Genomic DNA, 22,417 nt, shown 5'->3' with positions numbered 1-22,417 from the left:
TAAAGAGCTGACCTGAAATCTTCAATCAGAAGGAAAAATGTAGGATGAAACATGCATGTGTCTGCATGAGTCTATATACTGCACTTATGGATTTGCCTATGCATCCCTGCCACACACGTGCACGTGTCCGCAAGTCGCAGCGAGCTAATAAAGATAACCGTCTCAGTGACTTCCTCATGCCAGGCAGCCCCCGGGCTTCCCAACCCTCCTCCCTCCTCCTCCTCCTCCTCTGCACGGCTTTAAATGCCACAGGGTAGCTACCTCCTTGATGATGGGCGATAAAAGAGAATGATATCATATTTGACACCTGCAATAAAGTGGTGGAACTTCAACCTTGAGAGCCAACTCCCTTAGTGCATCATAAAAATGAAAAAGTCTGAAGCGGAGTCCAGGCGCAGCCTCACACCCCACTGCCATTATTCCCATTTTATACAACACTCGCATAATTTTGTATCTCCATGAGCTAAGTTGTGTAAGCGAACTTTTGGCACTTCACATTATTTCGCTGCATTTTGTATGTGCAGCAGAACAAAGTGTCTCCCTGCGCAGGCCTCATTATTTTAGCGCTGTTTATGTTAATGGTGAAGAAAACAAGAGCACAAAGATCCATTTACAACCTTCAGAACATTAAACAACATCTCGCATTAAAGATGAATAATTCACTTAATGGGAGCTCCAAATATTGACTCTGTGTAGAAATCGGTTAGTGAGATTTTATATGCTTAACTCAAGGTTCACATGGTGGTTGTTACTTGAGTTTTGTCTTGTTTTCTTATTGTGTGAAGCTGCTTAACCCTTTAAGACCTACCATAGAACCAAGGCCGCCAGAGCTTACTTTATATTTTTACATGCTGTAGAGCCATTTTTGGGAGCATTTCAAGTTGCTATACATCAATACAACTGTTATAGCCCATATTTTAATAATATGTATGCATTAAGTCCATAGTAACTACATAAATTGCAAAAAAGTGCAATAAACTACTTTTTTTTACATATATTTCTACTTGGAGAAATTTAAGAGGTTTATCCCTCAAAACTTTAAATACAAAAAAGTTGCAAAAAATAGTTTACAACAACAGGAAATTTATTTTGAGTGTCTTCATAGTTTTATTTTTGAGATACACCAATTGTTATATACTGCAGAAAAAACGAAAAACAATCCTATGATGCAAATTTGCAAATAAAACAACATGTGCATCAAAATAAACTATTTCCAGCAGTGCAATGTGAGTCCTAAGCATCCCAGCAACTATTCAGAAAAGCATAAAGGCAAACAAACAAATTTTCCGCGAAAATGACGCCACTTCCGGTTTCGGGCAGGTAATGGCGGACATGCGATCGTTCGTGCTGATGTCTGTTTTAATGTGGGAAGTGTTACGAACAGCTGATCGGATCGGCAAAGCGTGTTTCTGGAATATTATGTTTTTGTTCCTGCAAGCACTTTTTATGCAATATTTGCAAAGCTATATGTGGAAGGAAACTGTGACCTAGGACAAGCTGATGGCATAAGATGTAAGTACAACTCCTCCGGTTTCATATGCAAAAAACATTATTGCGCTAGCTTACGTGGTTCCGGTTCTACAGGGATTTAAAAATAGTTACGCAAAACGGAGCGTGCCCGCTCTGACCGTTTTTAAAAGGTTAAAGAGCGAAAAGCTCAGCCTTGATTTTAGACTATGTTATCACAGCATGTGAGCCTCTGTAGTCAGATTTGTATAGTGGATTTTACACTGCATGTTGACAGTGACTGATGGTTTATAATGTAAGTGGGTGAGAACAGGTCAATATCACAGTAAATGTATGTTTATTCAAACCACAAATTGAAGCTGTGATCTAACCACTGGGGTATACAACTTTGTTAAATGAGTTGTGTTCATTGATTTTTCAAACAGTCTTAAAGATAATTGGGACCTGAAAATCCAATCTAAGGGCATACGACTTCCTTTTTTCTTCCTTTGCTAACATTTTGTCATTGTATATGAGATAAAACAGAATCCAAATTTTTACTTCTTTCAGCAGCAGTTATGCTCATTTAGAGCCCACGCATGCTGTAGTTTCAGTTTTCTGGATGCATTAACTGTGATTCATGTTTGCACAAACAGAAATTAAATTTTATGCACTTCATTTATTAACTGATTAATTTCACTTCAGGTTTATTTATATAACACCAAATCACAATAGTTCTCCTCAAGGTGCTTTACACTGTAAGGTAAAGACTTATTATTAGTATTCTGGCAAAAACCCCAAGAATCAGTTAAAGTGGGGAGGAAAAACTCCCTTGTAACAGGAAGAAACTTGGCTCAGGGAAGGCTTTTTGACACATTTTCAATCATTTAGCATTGCTGAAATAAAAGACTTTGATCACATCTCCTAAAATGACATACAAATCCATATAAAATATTAGAAACACATAATGTTTACACACATTTGGATATGACATCTGCTCGATCGAGAGCTAGGGAGAGCTGGGTGGCTTGCTGGTTATCCAAAAATTGGTTTTAACTTTTCCCTAATGTTCTTCTTGATTATTAATTAAATTATTTAGATGGGTTAGTTATTGTACCTTTTGTTTAGTTGTATATTTTAAAATATGTTTTGCCTTTACAATCTGTAATTAAATCATCTAAATGACTTGTAAAGCCAACACAATCCCCAAACCGCATCTTAAAAGCTAATTTTGTCAGTTCTCCAACTCCCAGTAGTTGTACTGTTAACTAAGACTGACGAGTGGTCCTCAACTTGCTCAGATGTTACTGAAACCTCCAGCAAAAGCAATTAAGTGGTGCTTGAATGAGCTATCATGCTCAGCCTTTTTATTGGCTTTTGAATAGAAATCAATAGCTGCCTTGAAGTGCGTTCGGAAAGATCACACAGCAGCAAGTTTTGAAAAAGAGCTAAGCTGTGAAATAAAAAGAAAACTGGAGATGCAGCTTGGTTCACTTACCTGACGAGGCTGTTTTTGTCATCCGGATCAGACGCGCTGACGGAGCCGATGGCGGTGTTCTTGGGCGCGTCTTCTTTCACCTCCATTACGTAGCTGGCGCGCTCAAACACGGGCGGCTCATCCACGTCCTCGACGATGATCTTGATGGTGGCCTCGTCCCTGAAGGGGCCCTTCGAGTAGAAGCGGGGGTTGATGTGGACGTTTTCCACCTGGACACGCAGACTGTACTGCCGCTTCCTTTCATAATCCAAAGGCTGCAAAACAGAGACAGAAGAGGCATGAAGAAGAAGAAGAAGCACCAATTCCACTAATTACAGCTTAAAGTGCTAATATTTGCTTTACATTTGTGTGCATGAACAGGTTCTGTAATTTGTCACATTTTATTTTAGGTGCGACTGCCAGCTTAATGAATATAAAACAGCTTTTCCAGAGTATCTAATGAGGGCATGTAAAGGGTCTTAGTGTCACATTCAAGGACACTAACAAGATTGTTGATGGACAAACACGGGCTGCTGCACACATCACAGCCGCGCTCTCGTGGACGTCTGCCTAAGCGCTGCTGCATAATATGACTGATGTGGCATTTCGGTGGAAAACAAACATGACAACAACACGGTCTGGCTAATGACAGGATTCATGTTTTAAGACTGGAAATCTGATTACAGCCTGCCTTATAACACAAACAAGAACAAAGTTTTTTACATTTTTTTATTATCAACTTCTTACATGTTTGCGCTTTGCTTTTCAGTTTGATTTCCTGATGCTCGGCACAGCGCGGCTCTATGAAACAATCAATCACAGCTGTGCACAGATCTTTGCTGGCTGACATCTGTTCATTTTGATGCTGTTTCTCAGATCAACATACCAGATTATCACAGTGATAGTGAATGGTAGGAATTTGGTGAAAAAGAATTAAAATGCAGAGAAACATCTACGTTTCTAATGTATAGGTTTAAGATCAGGGTTAGTTTTAATATAGTATCATATAGTATGATCTTCTAGACTAATGTGGCAACATTAATGTTATTATGCTGTGTGAACTCTTTAAAAGCCATTTTACACGTTTCAAAGACAGGCATGCTGGATATTCTTGAGAGACTTGGAAGTTGTGCTTAGACTTGACAACCAAAGTTTCCCTAAGAATTTGATTTTAATTATGGTCGTCGTGGTCGTACTTCACCCCTACATTCTTAAATCAAATACGACATAATATAAATAACAGACGAATAAACGACTGGGTCTCCACTGGGAGGACAGATAGTCCAATTCCACCTTCCTGAATACACATCCTTGTCCTTGTTGGTTAGCTCAGTCACAACCATCATAAAAGGACGTTCATTCTCTGTTACGAAAGATTTGCTCCTTCATAACAAGCCTAAGTGGGTTTTTCTTTATCTCATCCATGGTCATAGCACGGCTACACAGACTAACAGGTGTGTTGTCCTATGGTTCCACACATCCCAGGAATCTGTGCTTCAAGTTTGCTGATTGAAATCGTATTTTATTTACATGGCAATATCTACACAATATATGTGCCCGGGCACTGCACCTGTACAGTTTATGAAAGTGAATGCTGTTTGGTAACCAAGCTAGTTAGCATTAGGCTAGCATTCTATTTATCATCCATATAAGGTAACTTCCAACTCCAAAAACCAAAAGTCATACCAGCCAAAAGACCAATGTTAAAGATTTAAAACGTAGAGTCTGAAAGCAGCGGGCGACTTTTATCCTTTATCCTGTTGTGACCAGTTTTCCACCTGATTCAGGTTCTGATTTATGTGGTCTTCCAACTTAGAGTTGATCTCAGTGCACAGTAAGAACCAATGTCACAATCTTAAGTCCCAGAGAGCAGGGATAGAGTTTGATCAACCACAAGCAAAGAGACTTCCTAGAGAAACTGGCTCCTGCCAGCTGACCGGGCTGCCTCAGCCGAGCCTTCACGCAATGTGAAACCAGGGCGAGCTGGTTATCAGTGACTTAGCTGTCTATATAACGGCTCAGTCACACTAGAGTAAAAATCAGACAGCAACCTCCTTACAAGTAGGAGAAAAATCAATGGCTGTTATTACACTGAACTTTTTTTGCTGTTGGAGTACTTGTTGCGACTAGCTGGGGGTGTTGCATGCTTAACTCCTGTGCAACCACTTTTGATTTCGAGACCTGTCTCCAAACAACTGTGGTCCGTCTTGTCGATTGGTGAAGCTTTGCAAATGGTTGCTGTTTAATTGACAAATGCAGACAGATTGACAACACCTGGCGATCAATCTATAGTAAGTCAGTCTACACTGATGAGTGCAACTCGTAGTAGAGTCATACTGAATTGGTAATATTCTGGTTGTAATACAATCTGAAAGCAAGTTGCTAAGTGTCTATGTTATTTTGCATCCTGCAGAAACGACATTGTTCTTTGTGGAGGAAGTTCTGTTTCAAATCTGTGGCTCGAACAGTAAGTAGTTAATGTTTCTAATGTACATTTTTTGTGTGTAGACAACAACACATTCGCCATTCAATCGCAGACTGATTGTCTTATTGCCATTTTATCACCATCCTGATGCCAACAGAGTCACTTGGAAGACAGATTCAGTGTATTTGGATCAAACTGTAAACGTTTTGATGTTTTCAGCCTTGTATACCTGCAAAGTGCACCTGTCTCAGTAGTTACAACACAAGCATTTCTCCCCCAGGTAAAATGCATTTTGAAAACCCGCTATAACCTTTTAAAAATATGACAATGCCTCTGGTCTTTTTTTTTTAATCAACTCCTATATGTGACTATGGATCGGAAGCAATCCGTTCACTTAATGTTAGTGCAGTAGCATCTCCTACTCTTATCTGGAGCCTTGAGCAAGCAGGCAGGTTAATAACAGAAGAGAAACGAAGGACGATGAGGAGGAAAGTCTCCACAAGAAAGCTGTCAGCCACTCGGTGATGTTAAGGTAATAAGGTAAGTTATGGTAAAAAAGCTTCTGGGACACAGCTGAAGGCATGATTACTGCAAACTATCTCAAAATGGGAAATAATCACTGCTGGAATATGTGGCCAAAGAACGAAGGGGGGAAAAAAGGCAGATACTGATGCAAAAAAATCACTCGTTTGTCAAAATTATTCCGCTTCATCTCCAATTTCAAGCATGCCCCTCCTCCCGGCTTTAATCCCAGACTTTATGAGGGAGTGTTAAGGTTAAAAGGTTAATAGGGATGATTATAAAAAGATTAAAATCAACTAAAACAGGGGCATAAAGTCCTTTCATCATAGCCATTCTATTGAAGAACACAGATGATGAGCGTCAGTTTGTCGTTGCACTTTTTCCCTATACTATACTCGCACTACATCTTTTTTTCCTGTTGCCATACTTTCATTTCTATCTATTTGTACACATAAAAGAACACAACTCTGTTGCTTTTACGCACAGACCCTGATCTTCTTGCATCTACTGTACACTGCTGTTGCAGCCTATAATTTATGGACTGTGCATGATGATTAGGAGCCTGATTCCTTTGCGGTTCTAATGTTTTTTTTTTCCGCTGTTAGCTTTTCTCTTTTAGGTTCCCTGTCTGAACTTTTTATTTTTGAAGTTGTAGCCAGCAAAGGTATCCCCTCATTGATGGAAATAATTGGGGAGCGGTGCATTTTAATGAGTGTGCGCCCAGTGCTGAGCTGGAGCAGCTGGATCAGAGTGAGCTCCCTCACCGGCTGCCTACTGTACATATAAAAGGACGCCGGGTCCGCGATTGTTGGGAACAGCCAGTGAAAGCTTGGAAAAAAGAATCCAGATGGAACGAGCTGTTTTCTGAATCTGTGAATAGTAACATATTATGAGTCATTGATTTTCACTGTTTGGTGCCAAGCCGGGGAGGGGGACCGCATGTCCACTGGAGGAATATGTTCCTCTGAAGGGCCGGTACAATCAGAGACGGGATGACAAGCCCATTTAATTAGTATGTTCAAAATTAGGGCATGCTTAGTCCCCACACACAGTGTGCCTGCACACCACATCCACTACAAAGGGCAATTATGTCATCCAGCACTTAATGATGGCATGATGGAAGCGATCGATCGAAGGCTGCAGAGAGGGTGCTTGATAAGGCAACTGCCAGATACTGTTGAATACATCAAACACACCACAAGCAGAATGCTGCAATCCATACTCGGCATCAATATTTCTGCTTTGGTCTCAGCTGAGGGGAAGAATGAATCTCACTGAAAACATATGTAGTGGAAGTGTGGGGAAGTGGAAGTGGATATCTAATAACTCTGCTGTCCGTCTCCCAGCTGCGTATGGAAATAAAGTTTGTTTTTTTTCCCTTTATCGAGCGCTGCTTATTGTGTTGTCTATCCTTTCGGTTACACTGAGGGAGTGAGTCCTGCATGTGGTGAAAGAACTGGAAGTCTGTGTTTCGATCATTTCTAGCGCCGTCGGTTTGTCCTTGGTCACTACTAGAGGAGCTTTGCATTCACAGTTCAAAACAGTATCTTACACACAGACTCTAAATTCATTCTCAGGCTGCAACAAGCTGTTTTAACTCCTCTTGTTACAGTAGGTGGACTTTCTTCTGATTGGCTGTGTTACGTTACGTTACGTTACGTTACGTTGACCACTTGTGTGGTCAGAGACATGTCAGTTTGCTTTCGAAGCTGCCAAAGCTCTCCTTTGCAGTGCTCCTGTGTTGGCCGCCCCTGATTTCGCACGTCCGTTCAAGCTTGAGGTGGACGCCAGTGCTTTGGGGGCTGGTGCAGTGCTTTTGCAGGAGGATGAAAATGGCATTGACCATCCAGTCTGTTTCTTTTCCAAAAAATTCCTAAAACACCAATTGCATTACATCACGATTGAAAAGGAAGCCTTAGCCTTATTGCTAGCCTTGCAGCACTTTGAAGTGTACCTTGGGTCCAATCCTGTTCCAACCGTCGTGTTCTCTGACCACAACCCTCTCCAGTTCCTAACTCGGATGCAGAACAGCAACCAGCGCCTTATGCGCTGGTCCTTACTTCTCCAGGACTTCAACATTGAAATCCGGTACAAAAAGGGCTTAGAGAATGTCATGGCTGATGCCCTCTCTAGGTCATGAATCACAATGACAACATTGGATCATAACAGCTGCCAGACAGTTTAACCTTCTGTACCCTGTACTCACAGGAAGGAGGTCAACGTCACCAAGATTTAAACTCAGCGATGGTGTCAATCTTCACATAATTTTTCGAGTTATCGTTTTCACAAAGTTGGATGTTCGTGCTGTCCACACCTCCTGCACGGAGACCCGATGGAGTCATTAAAAACCCCATCGGCTTTTAATGGCTAAGGTTAAAAACTATGAAACTGAGTGTTTAGATCAGCTTCACAGGGGTTACTTGCCATCCTTACTTGAAACTAATGTCTTATATATATATCTTATACATCCATGAAAACAATAAGTCCACTTCAGTTGCATTCAGTATATTGCATTTTTCAGCAGAGTCCTGCAATTCCACATAAGACATCAACCCAGCTTCAATGGCAATCAGCCTAACTCTTCCCTGTTCCACAGTAAAAGCATTTAATTGGCTTTTATTGTGAACCTGTGTCCGATTAGTCAACCAGATGTTGCCGTCCTCGCTAGTCAAGTCGAGTCCAGTCAAAAACATTAATTATTCAGCTGGTTCTACGTAGCGACCCGTCACCAGCCAGCAGCATCCCTCCGTCTGTGACGGGAAGTTATAAACAAACAAGGTGAAAGGTGACGTGTTTGCTGTGTTAGAGGACAGTGAGATCCGATCACCTTCTGTACAGGCGCAAGAATGCTAGCTTTGAAAGAAAGGAAGTTATTGGTGTAAGCACTGCTAACATTAGTTGATCCTTATTCTTAACCTTTATCCAATTCAGAGCTAGAGCCACGGTCACGAGTCTGATGTTGGGTTCTAATGTTAGCCACGCTCAGAAAACTATCAAAAAAATACTCAAAAAAGCATAAACAGAATGTAAGATACGTTTGCAAAGTGGGTTTTTTTGTGCATGTTCTTTAACCTCCTAAGACCCAAACTCTTCCATGTCATGCATTTTTAATTCCTCTTTGATATTTGGGCTGATTGGCACCTGATGAATGTAAAAACAAAGAATTACCAGATTTTTATTTTTTTTTAGCTAATTTTTGTTTCTGAGAAACATGAGATCCACATATGAGCATATTTGTTTAAATTTTCAATAGACCAGTGGCAGTATAATGTCCTCGTAATGCTGGGCTTACACTGTGATTTTTGGCTCATTTTGAGCCAATTTTTCAGTCGTGCGACCGTTTTGGGGATCGCCTTCATCGTGCGTCGTGCATCATATAGTAATGAGAAGCGATTAACACCTCACGACCAGCTCCTGATCATCAATCGCTTGGCCGTAAGAAAATCAAACCTGTTTGAAATCCTGTCGGCCGTCGTCAGGGGTCACCGCGGCCTCTCACACTGCGCACGCGCAAACACAGAAATGAAAGTGAAAAGACGGAGCAGCGCATGATCTGGACACAAGCGATGGAGGCACAACTTGTAGAACTTGTAGAACAGCTCATCCGAGCCTTTTCGATGTGGCCTCACAAAAGTATCACGACCACAACAACCGTGAAAATAATTGGATGGACATTGCTGCTCAATCACAGCTGCCTGATCAATGTGTTTCATTAGCATTTTAGCAAAGTTGATGGTGGTGGTGTGAGTCTGTGTGAGTGAAAGACAGAGAGGGAGAGTGAGAGACAGATTTTCCATTATAACCTTCATGTTATGGACGCACAGTGTGAGCACTCAGGTCGCATCAGAGCATCGGGCCGCATAGTGTGAGACCCTGCATCGTGACCTGCGAACTTCTAACCCCTGCGAGTCAATCGTACAGTTTGAGCAGAAGCTGAGTAACACGACTGAAAAAAATCGCAGTGTTTGCCCAGCTTAAGTGGATATCAGGCCCTTGTAGAGCAAAATATAGTATTTTAGTCTAGACAACCCAAAATGTGATTTTGGGTTGCCAGGTCCTAGGAGGTTAAAGAAAAAGTACAAAACACTTCTAAGTAAATTCTTGAATTTGAAAAGTTTTTAGCCAATTCTTTAAAGGTTTTCAACCAAAGAGTTTTTTAAAAAGTTCCTGCTAAACAAAATGAATAAAATCCTTAAAAAGTCTCCAACAAGAACAAATTATATTAGAGATGTCAAGGTTATAAAGTGTGTAAAAAAATGTCATTTATGATTTTAAAGTGATAATTCTATTCATTATAATTCAGCTTTACTTCAGTTTATTTCTATAGCACTGCTTCACCTCAACATGCACCGTAAGGCTTTTAATTAGGTGATGCTAATAACAGTGAAAGCTCGCAATCATAAGAAATCATAATGCTGTTGAGTATGTAAGCTGAATTTTAGGAATGTGTTTTATTTGTTGTATTATGTTTGATTTGCCTGTTGTGCTTGTGCAATGTATTACAAAAGTAAAAAAGTAAAGGTTATAAGTTGAACTGTATTAATATCTCATCTTTTATTCGTTTTAGGGCACTTTTAGGAGAACATATACACAATGTTTGCACAGCGCATACAGTCACAGCTGCACGTTGGCAGAGATATCGCTAGTCTTGTGCACACATGAAGTAATGCATATAGCATGAGTGAAGTCGTTGTGCAGCCTGTGCATGCACGTCTCTCGTGTCAACAAGATTTTACTGTAAATAAACATGTATTTTAAAGCATTTCTCTGGTGGAAAATATGCAGAAGACAGAAATATTTCCCAGAATTTTTTCCTGGTTTGCGTCTGCGGGGCTGCCTCTGAGGAAGCCTGAGGCTCATATAGTTCTCCACCAATCACAGAGTCATTGCAGCCTGACAGGCGAAACCCAGGGCAAAAAGATAACAAAGCAGCGCCTGTTGCTTATGATTCTTGCTGCTGTAAAAGCTGCAACATAATAACCGTGTCAGTATTTCTATCAAGCTGCTTTCATAATCTTGAAGACACAATTTGGATTTTTTTGGCGAATAAATCAAAGTGAAAATGTTAAAACTGCTCATGTGATTCCATAAAACCTCCCAATAGAGAGTGCCTGACCTTCCTCAGCAAAATGACACCCTCCTGTGTGCTCCTATTGGTGGTGATCTCAAACATCCCAGGCCCATCGCTCCCAATAATCCGGTAGTCCATCTCCGCATTCTGGCCGATATCCGCGTCCATGGCTCGGATCACTCCCACCGCAGACCCAACCTCGATGGACTCGGGTACCCTGAACTCATAGAGGGCTGCAAAGAGTTTATGAGATGAAAAGATTTTGTTAATCGGAGCAACACTGAAGCTGTTCAGAAAAAAAAAGGAGAAAGCTTGAAAGTGTGTGTGTGTAGCAGTAGGACTGCAAAAACCAAGGCCATGCCCTTGGTGTTTCTTTTCATGCCAGATTTCCATTTTTTTCCCACACAAAGATGCAATTCATATAAGTGGTGAATTAGCGGCTCTTTTCTAAGATCTCCTCAAGTCTAATCGAAAAGCAATTACAACACCCCTAAAACGCACCCCGGGATCGATTTAAAACAAACCGCGCACACACACACAGTCACACACGACGCGCCGGACACAAAAGAAGCAAGCGCCACCCCTGACAGCCCGACGAGCGTCATAACGTGAGCATTTTTTACGGCCTTGTTAGTGAAAAAAGAAAGAGTGTAAGTGGGTGAGTCAGAGAGCAGGAATACAAGAGAGCAGGTCAGGGAGAAAGTGAGTCAGAGCCAATCAGAGAGCAGCAGTGTAAGAGCCAGCCGAGGAGGGAGAGCGTGTCAGAAGGAGTGTTGGATTTAGTGCTGCTACATTTGTAGATTAGCTGAAAGACATCTCATATGTGCCGAAACATATTTCAGCTCCAAAACAGACGTTTGGCCTTTCACGTAGGTTGCTACAAGCCGTATTGACTCGCCACTTCAAGTTTAGGATGTAACATAAATTCTGGGCCAATTTGCTCAACATAAATTAATTGCTTCTTCTTCTTCTTCTTCTTCCTCCCCCCACCCACACTCATTTTCTGAGATGATTTCTGGGTTTGAGGGGGGATAAATTGATGGGTGCCTGTCGGCCGCGGCGGCCTCGGTTGCATCTCGTATGCTTAAATAAATAGCTGGACTGCGGGAGGGAGCGAGGGTGATATACACACAGCCTGCGGAGACAAACAGCAGTGACACACTAATAAAACATGCTGACAGTGTTTTGGCAACGCCTGAGTCGGCAGGTCTTTGTGACGCTGACACTTGCCTCCAAACACACACACACACACACACACACACACACACACACACACACACACACACACACACACACACTGCACCACTAGAAGGTTTCCCTGGGCTAACAGGTATTTAGCATTGGGTGGAAAAGAAGAGGCATCACTCCGGCAGACAACAATGATATCGCTTCCTGACACTCTACCTCCTCTGGGTGTCCCATTACAATATCTCTTCCTCTTTCAATCTACCCGCGACCCCCACCCCTCCACCCCCCCCTCGCCTCTATCACAGGCTGTCTTTCTGCCGTCCGCTTCACTCTTCCTCTTTCTTCCCCTTTCTTCCCCGCTCCTGTCACCTTCGCCGTCCCCGTCGTATCCGTCTCCCTCCCTCCCTCCTCTCGCTCTTCATTCATTGGTGGAGGGGTTTGAAATGACAGCAGCTGCCACCCCACCACCACTCCCACCACCCCCGGAGCTGGTGGGAGTTCCGCAGGCGCGTGCTTGCCTTGCGTTTCGCGGCTGTGCGCACGCGTCACCCACCGTACAGTGAAACGCGTGGGGGGGAAGCGAGGGACACGACAACATCGGTAATCTGTCAATCTGATCTGGCTCCCTTCGCCATTTATTTGCCAGATGCAACGAGAGCAAAGAGGGAGGGAGAGGAAGAACGGGAGAGAGTATGTGAAAAGAGAGTACGCAAGGAGTAAAGAGGAGTGAGTGATTGATGAGTGCGAGTGTAACAAAAAAAGAGGAGAAAAATGCACCAAGGACAGTTTGAGCACTAAATTGAGAACAGTGGTTTTATGGAGTAAAAAGGCAGCAGAAGACTTAATAGCAAGAGATAGACAAAGAGAGAGGAAGAGCAGGGGAGATAAAACCCAGCGAATGTACTCTCTTCATTTAATAGGGATTACAGGGCTGATCTGATGCACTTTGCAGGACCCTTCGCTCTGTCATATGGCTCTATATTTAATTATTCGCTGCCTTTAAGAGGCCCGCCTTAGTCGCACAAAACCCAGAGCTCCCTGCAATAATCCAAATTCATTTTGAAACTGACACCAGATGGGGGCTGCCTGCCTGGCATCGGCTCACACTGACAAGTGGTTCTCATGAGCTGAGGATTGGTCAGTGTGTGTGTGCACGCACAAGTCCACCAGAAGGGCTGTACTCACTTTTGGTGAAGCGTGGTGGGTTGTCGTTCACGTCTGAGAGGGTGATGCTGACCGTTGTGGTTCCTGAGAGCCCGCCCATCTGTCCGGCCATGTCTTTAGCCTGGATCACAACCTGGTAGTTTTCTTTGACTTCCCTGTCCATGCCAGGCAGGGCTGTCTTGATCAGGCCTGAGGAGAGCAAAAAAAAATAAAAATAAACAACCAAAAAATGAAAAATGTAGATTTACAAAGAGAATAGCGTGCATTTGATCAGAGCAGGCAATCTGTAGCTTCATCCAACTCATTATTTTCTGTTTTCCTCTGATTATCTGTTATTTTATGACATTAAAATCAGTCCAGCTTTGATTTTAAAAAACTAGGGGGAATCAGGAAGACAATAACAACGCAAAAATCTGGATGAAAATCAGAGTTTTAAAAATGCTCCAAACTCTGAAAAGTTTACCCACTTATGTTTATTTGCTTAGAGAGAAACGAGTCGCTGCTGCATAATCAGCAGCTTGTTTGCCCATTTTCCTCTTCACCGTCTATAACTGAAAGCATTTTCTGAGGTGCGCTCGGTACAAGAGGACCCGGTGACCTCGTTCACCCTTCAACTCCGGTCACTACTCACTTTTACGGCTTTTACGGCAAACTTTTGACAGAGTGGGAACATAACATCAGAGCGAAAAGCAATTTAAACCTGCTTCTTTTTAATGACAGGGTTTTTTTGTGTGAGAAAATCTGCAAAAATACATAAATTGACATGCTCTATTCATGCAGTATTCCAGGTAATCGTACACGCTGGCACAGAGAGAAAAGAAAACAAGTATGAAAAGATAAAAGCATGCCTGGACTCTAAAGTGTAGAATATGAACACTGAAGCAAAAATAATAAGCAGTTAGTAAATTGATTAATCAGTCACAAAACTGAACAATAGCTACATTAAATAGCCCCAAACCACCAGCTGCAGCTACTTAGTTGTGATTGCAAAATTAGTTTTTTTCTACAAAATATCATTAAAGAACGCTAAATTGCCAGAAACTGCAGTTCCATTAGTGGCCACTTGAGGATGCTTTCTAAAGTGAGTCAATCCCCACAGACTCCCATGTCAAAATGCCCAACTTTACAGCAGACATGATCATGTCTACCCTGCTACAAAATCCTTTTTACATCCCTACAGATAATACCTCCCTTTGTGACAGGTGCACTGTTAGATTTTCTTTAATATTTCTCCCATTTCCATTTAATTACTGGTTTAAGTTAGGAATGTTTCACGTAGCTTTGAGGTCTCCGTCAAGTCTCAGAACTGGACTTCTTCATTTTAATTGAGGTGTAGGTGCCTATTGAAGTAATTATCTGCAAAACCACATGGCAAGAAGTCTGTAAATGAGTATAACTGTAGTATTTTAGCTGTATGCTACCATCACAAATGACAAGATATCTCTGTCTGCGCAATGAACCCATAAAGTCTATGAATGCACCTTGTTAAACAAGCTTGCTACTGTGGGCTGATAACTTGGAACTTAGATGTGGTCACTTCTGGCAACAACATAGCAGTGCAGCATTTACAAACTAATGAACACATGGCAATGCCTCAATGCCTAAGTGTTAGCATTTTAGCAGCTATGCTACGTTGTTTTTTTGGAATCAACTGTGAATGATAATTAGCAGCCAAAAGAAGAAAAGAACAAGAAGTGAAGACAGTTGCGTTAAAAATGCACCGAAAGCATAAACTCCCAAAACACTTGTTCTATGACTTGAAATCGTGGATGCTAGCTTACAGCTAGCAGCTACAGAGCTAACTGTAAAGCACCCACAACTCGAAATATGCAAACATTATGCTTCAATAAAGTTCCAGCCAGTGACTTATAAAGGAAATCCCCCCTGTACAGCTGGTGCACCTTTCCTACAGAAGCCAAAATCAGGCTTCTACGAAGATGCTTTTAACAGAGTTGGGAATTTTAACATAAAAGTCCATGGAGAATGGCTCACTTTTGCAGCCAGTCTCGAGTGGCCACTTGAGACACATCCTGCCAAAACGCCGGATGAACAGACTTAAAAACTAATTTTTTCTGACTGCCTTTGGCCTTTCAAATAACTCAGTGTGATTTAATGTGGCAAATGTACAACATGAGTAATAGATACAGTATGAACATGAGCAATAAATACTTTCTAAGGAGTACATTTGCTCTCACATGACAGAAAATAATGCGTCCACGGGTGAACTGGGTATATCTATAAATATATATCTTTAAATAAAGTACAGTTCTCACCTGAAACATATCTAAAAATAACAGCCTGAATCAGCTGTATTGAATTAATGATATTTCATCTCTTAGATTCATGCATCTACAGGCCAGATAATTAAACCACTAAGAACATTTTATTACTCAAAGGTCAGTGCTCTCGCTCAGCAGCATGGAGCTCAGCGGCCACCCAGGAGCACATTTTAGTGTCTGTGTTCTCATGATTTAACTGGTAAGTGGACCAAAGAGCCAACATACCAAAACCACGGCGTATTCCTTTAATTTCCTAAGTGTAGCATTTGCCTCCAAATGCATTCGGCACCATTTATCTGCTCTTTTTTCTGAATTAACACTCTGTTAATGTTCAGCCTTTCAAGTGCCGTGCAGTTGCTTACTTCTCGGCTCTGACACCTCAGATCTCTAGTTTGGAGTCAGGACAGAGAGCGAGTGAAGCGGTAATTGGCAGCATATTCAAAAGGTGTGCTCCATCTCCCATCAGAGTCAGCCTTAAATCCTGTCTGCTATTACACGTTTGAATTTGAAGCATCATAAAAGAGGAGCAGGTGGAGGGGGGGGAGGCGGCGAGGGGAGACGCAGACAGACATAGCGGAACGGGAGAATGAAGATGAAAAAATAAATTTCACCCTAAATAAACTGTTCTGACAAACTTCAGCACTTTTCGGCAGAACTGATGATTCACTGCATATCAAACAATGAGGAAGAAGGAGCAGCTGATGTGGCGCATCGCTCACGCTCAGATCAGAGTGGCCTACGCTGTTCAGAAGGCCCTCCAACTTGCTCCTTTTGTTCCTCCCATACAATAACTCCCCCCCTCCCCAACTTCTAACAATGTACAATTTATCTCAGACGCAAGGAAACAGCGATCGTTTTGACGGCGTTGCAGGGAAGCAAGCAAAGGTATAGCATCTTTAGAAAAGCAGCATCTCGCTCACTCTGCACCTCTGGCTACCTTTGTTATTGTTTAATGACTACAATGCACACAGAAGAGGAGGAGAGGAGAAACAAATCCTGCTTATAATGTGATGTCCAGGCATGTCTTTGTGTAAGAGGGGATGTCAGCTTACATACCACATGTGGGATAAACCATATTACTGTTAATCCTTCTGCTAATCTGCAAATGGCTTTTTTTGTCATTCTCCTTTTGTTTAAGCGGGGAAAAAAGGACACGAGCGGGATGAGTTCCAAAGCGCACATTAATGATTAAAAGTAGCAAGCGGTTACATTTTAGGGGTTGGTTATTTGCCATTCTCTCTGTCTACAAATCCCTCGCCACACGTCAGCCTAAGAGGAGAAGGCTGCTGGTTAAAGGGAAATTCACTGCATTTATTTTAGGATTTATCCTCTGATAAATTGTTTTTAATTCACCTTCCCGCTGAAGCAGCGTTCCCTCGGCATGCCTGCGCCGTTTCTGTTTCGTTAGCCATTCGTTATCTTTCCCACAATGGCCACCAACGGAAACAAAAGGTGTGAACTTGTTGCGCTGAGCCGTGGGTTACACACGTAGGTGGAGAGTGCAGTGGCTGCAGCATTGTTAGAGCAGCAGGATGAGAGGCTTTCTGCTCAAGAAAGAGCGAGGAGCTGTGCACATCAGTCAAAAAGCAGCGTCCTTCGGGGCTGCTGTGCACGCCGCTCTACTAAAGCTGCTCTCACTGAGGAGAAATTTGCTTTTTGTGTGACAGATTTCTCCTTCAAACTCTATAAAATTTTTGTTTAAAACAAAAAAAAAGACTACACTATACTTTTTGCGTATTTCTATGAAAAGCTTTCCTTTCATCTAACTTTTAAAGTTGATTTCTTTTATTAAAGTTACACTCTCTTCTCTCTTTGTGTGTATTTTTTTATTATTAAAAACGCTTAAATTTATAAAGGAAAGCTTGAATTAAAGCCAAACTTTAATTTAAGATCTACTGGTATTTTTCCACACAACCATCCCGTGGATTTACAGGGAATGGTCTGAAAAAGAAAAAATATCCAGTGAGTGGCTGGGGAGGGCGTGAAGATTTGCTGGAGGTCAAAGGAGAGTGACCAGAGTGCTTTGGGCTGACAGGAAGTAGCTCAAATAACCAGAATCCATAGTGCACTGAACCGTGAAGCAGATGGGCTACAGCAGCAGAAGACCACACCGGTGTGCCACTCCCTTCACTTACAAACAGGAAATTGAGGCTACAGTTCCCACGGGGTCACCAAAGCTGGACAATAGGAGATCAGAAAAATGCTGCCTGGCCAGATGAGTCTTGGTTTGTGGTGCACGCCATGTCACAAAGCTCATCTCAAACTGGTTTCTGGAACATGACAATGAGTTCCCCGTACTCAAACAACCTACAGTAACCGGCTCTCGATACAATGGGAGCTTCAACAAATCTGCAGCAACTGTGTGATGCTGTCGCGTCAATATGGCTCAAAATCTCTGAGGAATGTTTCCAGCAACTTGTTGAGTCTGTGCCACAAAGATTTGGAGTAGAAGGCAAACTTGGAACTAGCAAAGTGTACATACACACTGGAATCTATATGTTTATGAAACTTGTTAGAAAAAAAAGAAAAGAATTATTATGATTTTTAAATAGTTACTTTATGCAATGAATATAATTTTTATATATGTCAAAGACTTCTATTGTGAAAGGAATGAACAGGAAGAAGTCCTTTTTGCATAAGGTTAGAAAAAACCCTTTGATTACAAAAAAAACCAACATGGCATCCCAAGATCTTGTCAATACAAAACGTGACATCAGTCTGGTTACATGTCTGTCTTTCACAGACCGTCTGCAGGGTCAGAACACGAAACCCTCAGTGGGACAATTTTCACAGCCACAAATCTGTTTAATTGTTTGCTTTTTGTTTTTTTTAGCGCCAAACTATATCTAAACCAGACTCCCATCATCACATGGCTGCCAACATCAGATTTTCACTACACAGTGATCACAATTAAATAAATGAATGATGACACTGTGGCAGTGGATATCATAATATATGATGATAATGGAAGGTCTCCACTTTACAGTATAAAACATCTTCAAATTATTGTTGTTGTGAATATAAATAAACCTGAACTGAATTTAACTGAATTAAATCGGCTGGTATAACAACAAGCATTAAAATCAATATTGCACCCCTGTCGTTGCAGCTGCTGCAGGATAATGCAACATCCCAAATCTCAACACTGCACACATTTGTTAAAAACCCTTGAATTCAGTCCCTGCTGCGTGTGAGAAAGTGTCAGTGTTGAATCTTATATTTCAGGTAAAAGTATAAAAAGGCTAGATATTCAGAGATGAAGGACAAGAAATTCTTCCCTGTCAAAGCAAAGGTGAGAGTTAATTAGCTAATATTTGGTAGCTACCTAACTTTGATCCATCAGTCTATAGTTTCAGGGTCGCCATGGTCAGCTTTCTAGGTCACCCGTGACAAGGCAGTAACATTTTAAAAAGGTTATATGACATAAACCTAATTAAAAACTTCTTTCCAAAGTTATTTAAAAGAACTCAGCACCAAGAAGCAGAGTCAGGGGAAGAAGGAGATTGCTACAATTTGACCACTTTTTGATTCCATGACGTGGTTGGAGGAGTGTGTTTAAATAAGATCCAACATGCAATGAACAAGCACAGTGGTGTTGCTAGTCGATTTACCAACTATCTGACATCAGCTGGGATAAAAATAACTGGCTGTGGCACCAGTAGAGCTTACTAGATTGAGCAGGTGACCCACATGCCGAAAGGCTAGTGCGGAGGGGGCCTGGGTTAGAGCCTGACCCGGACCACATGCTGCTTTCCTGTCTACTCTACAGCCCTGTGAAAAATAAAGGCTAAAAGGAGGTCTAAAATAAATCTTAAAAAAACAAAAAACAGTTTGAACGCATAGGAAAGCCTCATTCTGACCAAAAGCTGTATATAAAACAGATATAGTAAACTTTTAGTTAGTTTTAGCCCCTTAAACCTTATGCTGAGCATTTTTGCCATTGAAATGTTTGCTGTTTGAAAACATATGTGCATGGTGGTGCTCTATTTGTGGGCATAACTTGTCACAAAGAGAGGCAGCAGTGGGTATCACCACACTTCCCCCCCTAACATTTTACATATTTAAGTTTATGAAGGACATAATAAGGAAAAGCTCCGCCTACTTTAAAAAAAAAAAAATAAACGGCTTTTAGCAAAGTTTTGTGATGGTGAATTTGCGGGGCTCTCCAATAACATGTCAATGTCGAGATCCATCAAACATTTGTGTTCAGGCGTCTGTACTGAGATGATGTGGGAATGATGCTCTGAATCCTTAACCCTTTAAGACCTACCATAGAACCAAGTCTGCTAGAGCTTATATTATATTTCTACATGTTGTAGTGCCATTTTTGGGAGCATTTCAAGTTGATATACATCAATACAACCATTATAGCCCAAATTTTAATAATATGTATGCATTAAGTGCATAGTAATTACATAAATTGCAAAAAAGTGCAATAAACTACAAAAAATTTGAAAATCGTTTTTGTTTTTTTTAACATATATTTCTAGTTAGAGAAATTTAAGAGGCTTATCCCTCAAAACTGTAAATACAAAAAAGTTGCACAAAATAGTTTCCCACCACGGGAAATTTATTTTGAGTGTCTTCATAGTTTTATTTTTGAAATACACCAATTTTCATATACTGCAGGAAAAACGAAAATAAATATTATAATACAAATTTGCAAAAAAGCAGCATATGCATCAAAATAAACTATTTCCATCAGTGCAATATGAGTTCTAAACATCCCAGAAACGATACAGAAAGTCATAAAGTCAAACATAACTTTTAAAAACACCAGTATAGGCTCATAAGGCCCTGAAGGCAAAAAACTAAATTTCTGCAAAATGACATCACTTCCGGTTTCGGGCAGGTCATGGCGGACATGCGATAGTTCGCGCTGATGGACATAGGAAGTGTTACGAACAGCTGATCGGATCGGCAAAGCGTGTTTCTGGAATATTGTGTTTTTGTTGCTGCAAGTGCTTTTTATGCAGTTTTTGCAGCTATATGTGGAAGGAAACTGTGACCGAGGACAAGCTGATGGCATAAGATGTAAGTACAACTCCTCCGGTTTCATATGCAAAAAAAATTATTGTGCTAGCTTACGCGGTTCTGGTTCTACAGGGATTTAAAAATAGTTACGCAAAACAGAGCGTGCCCGCTCTGACCGGCTTTATAGGGTTAAGAGTCGCCCCCTACTGGTCACTGAATATAACAAAATAAGTAGGTGGAAAAAAATGGATAAAAATATCAGAATGTTTCTCTTTTATGAAAATATTTAGACTGATTGCTTGAAATGACCTGAGTTGTCTGCTGTGAACTACGTGTAATAATGTCTTTGTCTAAAAGAGATAGAGATACAAAGACGTCTTTATCTATCTCCTGGAGGCATTGGGATTATTTTCAAGTGAGGTTTCGTTTTTTTTGCATTTTACTAAACACTGACCTGTTTCTGGATCCACGGAGAAGTACGGCTGGCCCTCCAGGATGCTGTAGACAACTTTGGCGCTGTTCCCGTACGTGGCGTCATCGGCGTCTGTGGCTGTCACCTGAATTACTGAGGTGCCTGCGGGTAGGAAGATTCATGACAATGATTTAGATCAACTCTTCAATACTGCTGAAAATTGCCTGCTGGATAATTGGTTAAGCTGATGCACCTTCTGATGAGGTGTCGGATCCTCTTCTAATCACGCCCATGCAGAATGTGACGGATCATTTCTGTCCCTTTGCGTTACCCAAACCAATCTTTATTCCTCGGCCACTTATACCCTTATACATGATTGATTTTTGCAGGTAATCAATAACTCCTAATGTATTTTTCTAAGTATATCTCTCTAAGCATGCCAGCAGCACCTATACTGGCTCTCTGCAAGCCCCGAGAAGCCTATTAGCGTATCCACAGATCTGGAGTGTCTGAGAAGCCAAATATCTGATAGCAGGCGAACGACTGTGATCCATTTTCTCTTCCAGAAAGGCTGAGGCCCTATTTCAGTAGAACAAAGGCAAACGGTTAGCCAAGTGCTACCTCCCAAATGGCGCCTTGCGGGGCCAAGTGTTGCCTCATTAAATGCAGAAGAAAATTAATTGAGTAGAAATATTTAATGGCAAAGTGGTATAAATATAGAATTGTGCAATACAATGGGATAACGACCTCATGAAACTTCTGTAATTTGATGTCAGCGGAGATCAGTGTGGGGTGAGACCAGAGTTTCCCTCCTTTAAAACCCATGTGATTTGTATGGATGAAGGATGTTGTAGAAATAAAATAAAAAAGGCAGACAGAGAAAGACCACGGCTGTCTGATTTGCTGTAAGTGACAGTTCGGGAGGATTCTTGAGCAAGTTCACCGAACCTTGATCGCTAATACCTTTAACTAGGGAATTAGACTCAAAGAGGCTTTTCTGACATGGCGGCTTTTAGAAAATATCACTGATCCACATCAGCCATCTCATCGGCAACTTTAAGCTTTCGAGACAAGAATTTTCTGACAAACAACTCAGGAATAATCACGGTTCTTTGTGCAGGGGGAGTAAATTACCCCCAACTGCAATCATTCACTTGTCAAAGGGAGGAGCGCGTCAAAATCTCGAGAGTCCGAGCGAAGGATGTCAGAGCCGTGAGACTATAATAAAACTCAAAGTGTCACATTTAAAGGGGCAGTGTCTCAAGGCAGTCACTCGTGAACACATGCTCTGCCAAGCGGTGACATCACACCTCGGTTGTTGCCATGGGCACCCGTGCTGCCCTTAGATAAGTGCCGGCCTCTCTCTTGGGGTTGCTGAACCAAGTGACAACTCTGTCACATGTCTGGGCTGCAAGACCAACGTCCCTCAGTCCCAGAAGCACGGCAGCAGCAGCAGCAC

The 22,417-nt window shown here is 41.6% G+C and overlaps 1 protein-coding gene across 1 annotated transcript in view; it reads right to left on the bottom strand.

The window, feature by feature from the left end:
- LOC102797967 (cadherin-10-like) overlaps nucleotides 1–22,417 on the bottom strand; it is a 79,083-nt gene that overhangs the window by 16,647 nt on the left and 40,019 nt on the right. Inside the window, exons 4-7 of the mRNA XM_087846307.1 lie at nucleotides 21,001–21,120; nucleotides 13,315–13,482; nucleotides 10,987–11,174; nucleotides 2,945–3,198 (exon numbers count right to left, since the gene is read on the bottom strand). Coding sequence (XP_087702433.1) covers nucleotides 2,945–3,198; nucleotides 10,987–11,174; nucleotides 13,315–13,482; nucleotides 21,001–21,120 — 730 coding nt within the window. The remainder of the gene's footprint in view (nucleotides 1–2,944; nucleotides 3,199–10,986; nucleotides 11,175–13,314; nucleotides 13,483–21,000; nucleotides 21,121–22,417) is intronic.

The sequence above is a fragment of the Neolamprologus brichardi genome, chromosome 9 (assembly GCF_056152115.1).
Source record: "Neolamprologus brichardi isolate AB-2024 chromosome 9, ASM5615211v1, whole genome shotgun sequence".
NCBI classification, from domain to species: Eukaryota; Metazoa; Chordata; class Actinopteri; order Cichliformes; family Cichlidae; genus Neolamprologus; species Neolamprologus brichardi.
This window is presented reverse-complemented; position numbering and strand designations above follow the sequence as displayed.